Here is a 9,204-nt window from a genome sequence, read left to right on the forward strand (position 1 = left end):
CCTTGCTAGTATGACGTTTGCCTACGTCGCAATCGTATTAAGATGGAGGGATGGAGGCTCGGATATAACAAGGGAAAATGTGTGCAATCAGGATTGACAATTGAGCGTAGTGTTTTGTACCTCAGGGAGTTTGTTTTATTATTACCTAACTAAGATAGGATTTTCATGGAATAAAGATATTCCATAAATTGATTTACATAATGATATAAAGTAGAAATATTTTACAGAAGGCATTATCTGTAATAGATATTAATAGTGATTACTTGCTCGCCGGTAACACTATAAACTTATTAATAACAGCGAATAGATATTGGATTTTACAGTAGGCATTACTAGATTCATTTACACGTAGCATTTGATGCTTTTTGTCGTAGTGTTTTGGTGCAACTTCATTAATGACATAGTCTTTGAAAATCATACGGCAACCACTTTTTTCGCCATCGAGTTTAAGTAGCTGTTAATGTTCTTGTCCACATACTAATTTGAAATCGCCAGCTAGTTGTCGGCGACAAAAATCGCTGTGTAGATTGGGTATTCTATTTTACTGTAAATGCTTTATGGTACACAATTTGCATTGGACACATTAAAAAGATGTAATATACAATAGCGAACTTATTCCATAGAGGGATCTCTTACAACTACCTTTTCTACCATGAAGCAGTTATGTTTGCATGGCTGTATTTTGGTTTACTCGTAAAGGGTGGGATATGGCAGTGAATTTACAGGGTACAGAGGAATAACACTTGAGTTCTCAGGAATGGCAACGCATGTAGGATATCATGGGCGAAACAGTATACTCTGTTATGTTCATGGTACTGTTCATGCCTATAGGCGACGGTTACCACTTTCCATCCGGTGGGCCGTCAGCTTATTTGGCTTTCTAAGTTGCATAAAAAAATCTCTTACAGTCAACCTTTAAGAAGCTGAAAGAAAACTATAGAATGTTCGAGAGTAAAAACTGTAGGTGCAACCAAAGATAAAATTTATTAATACCTAGTTAAAATTAAACATTATATATGTTTAAAAGTCTAAGCAATCGCTTTACTGTCAACACTAATCTTATAGTAGTTCTGAATACTAAAATATGTTATTTTAAAGTAAATTTGCTGAGTATTTTGATTGTACGTTTGGAATTTGTAAACTTAATTGAAAGGCGTTGCCTTTAAATTAATGACTGAAACATCAAAGCAAATATTATTAAATTACTTAAGTATCTACTTCAACAAATTTATTTTGTTCAAAGTTGAGCATCTGAAAATCAATCTGCCTGGTTTAGTACCACAACAATTTATTACACAATGACATAAATAATTCAACAAATCAGCAATGACTTAATAATCTGTTATGTTTTTATTTATGATGACATTGTTTTGTGCATTATTACATTTGTATTATTCTTATTAATATTAAATATATATAAATGTGTAAGTGAATTTGGTCAGTTAATTGTTACCACTTGATACCTTAACAGCTTAATCAATCGCCATGTAATTTGATATGCTCTTAGTATTTAGGTTGAAGAAGGATATGTGCTACATTTTTATTTCGGGTAATCAATACACCTCAGTCATACGAACGAAGCCGCGGGTAAAAATTAAAGTAAATATTATAAATTAAGATTACATACTAAGGTAATTTGAATTTTAAATACAATTATAATAATTGAATAATTAATAATTTATGTAATAGAACATATTTTTACTTCAGTTGCGTTGAAGAAAATTTTAAGAATTTCGGATTGTTTTTTTTATACCTACCCTATTATAGAACTTTTTCTTTATACAAGATATCCGAAGACAACAAGATATAGAGAACAAGAGATCTATAAATATCGAAGGGAAAGGATTGGTAGTTAAGGGTACTAGCGGCTCCATTGCAAGCAATATACCCTGCCAAGTTGGCCTCCATCCGGCTCCCCTTGGTGGTTAATTCTTGATGAATTCGTCTCGATGGGCCTACTGACCTGCTTTCATCCTCACCTATCATCCCTCTCTTATACCTCGCGAACGTAAAGCGCAGGCGGGGTCACCATTCTATTCTGATTTATAAAAAAAAATCTACAGATACCTATCCAAAGAGTCTAATTTTTATCTTTAACTTTTTTATGTATGTCTATTTTATTTACTGATTAAATCTAACTTATGTATTTATTTTATATTTTTTTTTTTGTATATATGTAAACATATCAACATACACAATCACGCAAATATAATATTATTATTATAGATTGGGTAGAACACAGCTCTATTAGAGCTAGATTTCTCTCTCGGTAATGAGAACTGCCAGCGCCGACTGATCTCCGACTATAATTCGCTCAAACACATTCCTGTTACCTAATAGAAGGATTCTAGAAGGTTTAGGTATGCGTGTAACTAATTCAGTATTGCAGGTGTCCATGATCAATAATAAGCGATATCCGATGGCGAGTTCTATTAATATGTGTTATAATAGAAAAAAAGTCGGTCAAGTGTGAGTCGGACTCGTGCAGCGAGGGTTCTGTACAAAATCGTCAATTTTTTTGTGAAATAACTACAAATTTACAATTTTTGGATGTTTCCTTTACATGACATTGATTCTTGCATTTCATGGTCAACAGAAAGGACCCTATAGGTTTTGATTCTTTTTAGGTATGTTAAAATTTGCGATATAAATGTAATATAAACGACACGAAATGTAATATAATTAATAAATTGCAGACCTGAGTATATGATATTAATTGGAACTTGAAACCTCCACGCGTCCCTAAGAAAAATGATCTTCACAGACAGACGGACGGACAAAGTAGTGATCCTATGTATAAGGATTCCGTTTTTTCCTCTGGAGGTACAGAACCCTAAAAAAAGTTAATAGATACCTGTTGTAAACAGAAATATTTCGAACAGAATAATCGAATAATTGCTATCCATCTACATATTATTTTACTGAATTATAGGGCATACTTACCATCTATAATTGAATCTATTACACATAAAGGCGTTTCACGTTGGTAATAAAATGATAAGTGAGGTTAAATGGCAAAAGGTAAAAGAATAACATCCATCAAACTAAAATTCATGAGACTCGACAAGGCTTTTAAATGAGATATTACCTTATCAGAATTTCTCCTCTTCCTTCTTTCACACAATAATAAAATTATATCTAGGTACACGGCTACGAAATTGAATAAATTCCTACTGCAATTAACTTATTTATGTGTATATGTTGAAAGTTTTTATGGCGACAAAATACTAAAAAGGACACGCAGACAAAATTGAATGAAAAATAAATTAATAACTGACCTGACTAAAAGACTCCTAATGTCCAGTAGTTTTTTTTTTTTTTACTTAAGGGTACCCTCTTGTCGAAGGATCTAATTTATTAGTTGCTATTACAGATGGGCAAAGCACCGGGTTTAAACCCGGTGCTTTGGTAAAAACCCAATAAACACCCATAAACTCCCATAATCACCCAAAAAAATAGGTTTTTACGTATTTTTTTGAAAATATGTAAGTAATACCAATAAATTATTTTTATAAATTGTATTGATCAATTCTACAATATTAAATAAAACGTTAACTAATAATATTTCAGGAAATTTTAAAAATCTATATATAATAAAATGAAAGTAATTAATTTTCAGTGTTTTCATGTTGCAGTTGATCAACATGTTGGCCTTTTGCTTCCCGTAGATACTTTAAAATTTCTTCATAACACCTCGTTCGCACACATGGCCGTATATATTTAAATTCTTGAGCCACTAACAGTCCGAAATACTCATTTCTTTTATCCTCTTCTCCATAAATTAAGCATTTAGAACAGTTTGTTTCTTCTTTCAGTAAATTTTCTTTTACTTTATCCTCGTTTTTTTCTTTGTTGCGACGACGCTGGGTAAATCATCTGGACACTGGGTCTCACTATCGCCAAATATATTTGGAGATCGGCTTCGGCTACGGCTTGGCAGACATTTTTTTCTTTCTACAATTTTAAATTAAATTTATTAGAATAAATGCTTCGAACACACGCGATCTAAGTACCTTTTGTGTTTATTATACCTTACCTACCTAGGTATAAAAAGAGTACTTACGTAGATTTTCTTTTATTAACTGTTTTATACGAAGATCTTGATCTCTCAAATTAGCATCCATTTTACTTCCAGTGATTATCAACTAAATTAATAATCCACAAAGTATTAAATAACGTTTTTATGAAATATTTAGCACAAAAACAATACCCTTTAAATATCGATCGTCAGTAACTGTGGCTGACTTACCTATATTCTAGCAAGCAGGACTGCCAGATGTGAAGGGGAAATCCCCAATAAATTGTTGCATGTGACTGATGATGTGAGCATGTTCGTTTCATAATAAAAATGTTGCCAGGTAACCAAAAAGTCGTATGTTTTTGTGCGAATTACGATCATAATCTTTACGATCGTACATTAAAAAATAGACAAATAATAGTATGAGTACGATTTAAATCGTATATCTGTCAACCCTGCTAGCAAGACAGCGACAAAATCACGTTGCATAACAATGTAGCCCAAGCTTATATCTTATGAAATATACGGAAGAGATACGGACTTAGAAAAAACAGAAATGTTGTTCTTTGTGGAAGTCATTGATGAAATTCTATGTATTTTAGCCCGCAAACTTTCTTCAAACAAAAACAGCGCCATCTAGTATCGAGTTCTGTAATTATCTCTTTGTTTATGGATTTGAAGTAAGACCGCCACGCATGCAATACATTATGACTGGGGATTCCCCTATTCGTCGACGCTGAATATGAGACGACGACAATCACTGTCAAACGTGTTCACTATTACTCTGACTCTGGTAACGTGACTTCCTGGTAACGTGTTAGGTAGGAAAAGCAGTAAAAAAGTGCATATTAAGGGAGCAGATTTGAAATAATATTTATACTTAACAAGAAATAATTAAAGGTAAGTGGATTTTTGAATGATACAATTATATCATGATCACTTAACAATTTTAACTTAAAATTAGATGTATTATTACAAGCTTTTATTTAGCTTGCGTTATGTAAATAAAAGTATGTAGGTATGTTCGTATGTTGATGCAATTATCCTCAATCCTCAACCGACTGGGATAAAATTTTCCATACACGTTTATTTTGGATGATAGTGCATAGTTAGCTGAGAGTCGTCATTGGATAATAATGGTGGATAGCCTAAGATGTGTACTAGATATTTATTTTTAACATAATATGCGTAAGTACCTAATCGAATTAAAGAAGTTGCTGAGAAAAATACAGAACAATACGATAATAAACTAGCGTCTGCGTTTAATCCTCCGAGGAGATGTAATTTTACAAAGGTTTTTTGTATTTATTTTATTATTTTTTTAATAAATTTATTGTAAATAACAAGAAATAATCATTGTAAAAAAATAGGCACTCTATTGTTGAATTTTCGTCAGACCAACTAATCATCGTTCATTTTTTTAGGTTCAATGGGGAGACCTAAAGATTTACGCATATGGGAGCACTACCGTACTTTACCAAACAAGTCTGTTTCTTGCAAGCTTTGTAATAAGGTCTACAAATTCAGTAATGCTGCCAAAATGCTTCAACATCTTATCACTTGTCCAAAATCTCCAGAAACATTAAAAGACTCTATGAAACTTATAAAAGATAGCTCGTCCAAAACCAAAATGTCTGGACTGTCAGAGATAGAGACAAATGATTCTTTTATAAGCCCCTCGTCGTCTGCTAACACTACAATAAATGCTGAGTTTCAAGACACCGATGATCATATAAAAACAGAATTAGCGAGAGCTATATTTGTAACAGGGACGCCATTATCGATGGTGCAACATCCTTTATGGATACAATTTTTCGAAAAATTGCAACCAAAATTTAAAATACCTTCACGTAAAGCTTTAGCGACAAAATACTTAGATAAAATATATAGAGAAATGCGTTTTGAGTTAAATGAGGAACTAAATGCTTGTAGTTACTTACACCTTCAGTGCGATGGCTGGTCTAATTTAAGAAATGAAGGAATAATAAACTTTCTTATATCAAAACCTCAACCTGCATACGTTAAAAGTTTGAATACAGAAAGTAATCCTCACACTAGTGAATACCTTAGCCAAGAAGTTGAAAAAGTAATGAAAGTGTATGGAGCAAATAAGTTTCTTGTACTTATTGGCGATAACGCTAGAAATATACAAAAGGCATTCGAATTAACAAAACTCAAATATCCACATGTTGTTCCTCTCGGTTGCTGTGCACATATCCTTAACTTGTTGTGCCAAGATATTGTAAAGATACAAGAAGTATCTGTGTTTATTATGCAAGCCATAAATATAATAAAAACTGTTAAAAGGAGTCAACGATTAAGTTCCTTGTTGATAAAATCAAGGCAGGGTGAAGATTCTACACAAACACTAAAATTGCCTTGTGCTACAAGATGGGGAAGTCATGTTACTTCGTTAAAAAGTTTGAAAGCAAATAAGATAGCTTTGCAAATATTAACAGTTAGAGAAGATGTGGTAATTTCAAGAGATATTAAAGATTTAATTCTAAGTGATGATTTCTGGACGAAGACAGGGGAATGTATAAGTATTTTGGAACCAGTCACTGAAAGCATATTTTACTTAGAGAGCGACCAGAATCGTTTGCATCGCACATACATTACATTTAGAGATGTACAAGCTAAGATACGTTTTGCATTAAATGAGATTTCGACATTGAGCGAAGAAAGCAAACAGCAGATTCTAACATCAGTATCTTCAAGATGCAATATGGCAATGAGGCCAATACATTTTGCAGCATATATTCTAGACCCCAGGACTCTAGGAGTCGAACTTACTCAAGAGGAAGAACTTAAGGGTATGGAGTTTATCTACAATTTAAGCCAACACTTAAGTTTGTCAAATGTAATGGCAGATTTGGCGTGTTATAAAGCTAAAGAAAACTTTTGGGCCAGAGGATTTGTATGGAGCTCATTAGATAGCATTGAGCCCCTAATATGGTGGAAAGGTATTTGTGGTTCCACTGAGTTAAGCAAAGTAGCGATTCGTATTCTATCAGCTCCCTGTACTTCGGCAGCCACTGAGCGTTCCTTTAGTATCCAAGGCTACATACATAATAACAAAAGAAATCGACTTACAACTGAAAGAACTGAAAAAATTTCATTCATTTGTTATAACTGGAATCTTAAACATAAAGCTGAATGCGAGGACATTCAGTTTAATGAAGAAAATACCTTAGAAGCTTTCATTGAGCAAGTAAATGAACATAACAGTTTAGACGAAATAGAGCCTATCGAACCTATACAATTCATCGCTTGTAATAACTCTGAATCTGACAGTGATTGACTGTAGTTTTACATTTTACTTTCATCTCTTTCTTAATAAACTCAAAATCAAATTAAAAGTTTTTTATTCTGTAGGCTGCATAATAATATTGTCTATGTCCAGTATAGTGGACGTCTTGCGGCTGAGATGACGATGATGAAGTACAAAATCATAAACACCCAAAAATTTGGGTGTTTATGGGGTTTAAACCCAATAAACCCAAAACACCCGGTTTTTACCCACCAGACTTTAAACCCACCCAGGTGGATTGCCCATCTCTAGTTGCTATTTATGGGATTATAGTGCAGTAGTTTCTCATCTTGCTTTCTACACCGTAGTTCAAAGACCGATGTGTCGCCCTTTGATCGCTGACTAGAAGCACTTCTCTTCGTTCCTTATTTACTGATCCTTCTTTATGTACTGGTGTTAATACCAATAGTAGTACAAATAAAAAAAAATAATCAATTGAATATTTCGATTTGTTTTCACACTAGGGAGTTGTTTCTCATAAGAGAAGAAAATTAGCTTACTACCACGTTAGCCAGTCGACATGGTAAGCGTTTCGTTCCAATTTCGGTGTATTATGCTTTGTACTCTTAGTTGCCCGCCCTCCATAGTGTGGTGATATCCTTACTCCATTAACTTCACACTATAAGAACTAGAAGAAGAGAAGAACTCCCGCCTACGCTAACGGTATACACTGGCGGGGTACCAGTAACGGATGATATATGAAAATGAAAAGGCAGGTCAGTTAGCCCATCAAGATAAATAAGTTTGGAATTCAGCACGATGGTTACCAGGGGGGGGGGGGGGGGAAGGCAGGTATATTGCTAGCAATCAGGTTCTTAATCTCTATTAGTAACAATCCCTTTCCCCCGGTGATAGATATTAGGATACTTATTATCATGGTTAAGCTACGTTTCATGTTTAAGCGGACGATGTTGTTGAAAAATTTAGTTTATTGTAGGTAGGTATAAAAATAAAGAAACAATTTAATTTTATTTGGATTCGTATTTAATCTTATAATAGATAGACATATGCTTTTTGGAAAGAGGGTGAAGGATGGAGGGTCATTTTAATAACACTGATATTTTAGGTGACAAAGTAGCGGTATATAAGAGGAGATATAAACCAGAATACCCACACCTACTATGTGAATAATTAGACTTTATTACTTGAATTTATCTGACCGCGAAAGAAAAACGTTTGCCGAGCGTCACAAATTAAATACAGATTAAAATGATGACAATATTTTTACGTAATGATGAGAATATTAATATTTTATTACAGGTTTACCTAAACATTATTTAAAAAATACCTTGTGATCCTATTATCTCATACAACGGTAAGTGAAATCAGAGTTCCGCTCCTGGTTTTACGGATTAAAATTACAGAGGATGGACAGCCTCACGAATACTTTATGAGCGTACAATACAAATAATTTACATTTCCAACGTGGACCGTGAGCACTAGCGAATTCTTGCTATAAACTCTCTGCCTAAGAATTTGTTACAATGTAACTTTATTGTTGGATACTCTGCAGTATCTAGGTACTTACTTCTTCTATTGCATTTTTATTTTATGCAGAAACTGCATATTAATGTGTTTAATTTTAAATATATGAAAATAATTTTAATAATATTTTTTTTTAAATATATGAAATTTTAATATATCATTGTACACAGTGTTTATAGTATTAACTTAAATAAATATTCTATAATAATTTTACCATACATAGTTAAGCATACCACCCATACTACTATATCTGAAAGATCCAATTTATTGATCTAAATTCAACCATATTAAAAAAGAATAGAAATGAGGCTACCATTTACATTTTTGGATACGATTTTTATAAGGCTGAAATATAATTGGAAAATTAAAAATAGTGAAATATAAATATGCC

General features: G+C 33.0%; 1 protein-coding gene across 1 annotated transcript; it reads left to right on the plus strand.

Moving 5' to 3' along the window:
* Window positions 1-4,792: 4,792 nt before the first annotated feature.
* LOC128202615 (uncharacterized) lies at window positions 4,793-7,576 on the plus strand. The gene is made up of 2 exons (XM_052903546.1): window positions 4,793-4,918; window positions 5,443-7,576. Exon 2 carries the CDS (start codon window positions 5,448-5,450, stop codon window positions 7,317-7,319), a length of 1,872 nt encoding a protein of 623 aa, XP_052759506.1. The 5' UTR covers window positions 4,793-4,918; window positions 5,443-5,447; the 3' UTR covers window positions 7,320-7,576.
* The last annotated feature ends 1,628 nt before the right edge of the window (window positions 7,577-9,204 follow it).

This window comes from Galleria mellonella, unplaced genomic scaffold, assembly GCF_026898425.1.
Source record: "Galleria mellonella isolate WM207_F2 unplaced genomic scaffold, CSIRO_AGI_GalMel_v1 utg139, whole genome shotgun sequence".
Lineage (NCBI taxonomy): Eukaryota > Metazoa > Arthropoda > Insecta > Lepidoptera > Pyralidae > Galleria > Galleria mellonella.

What these genes read in the sequence shown, in the direction of transcription:
- LOC128202615 (XM_052903546.1), top strand. Translation starts at nt 5,448, where the DNA reads ATGGGGAGACCTAAAGATTTACGCATATGGGAGCACTACCGTACTTTA.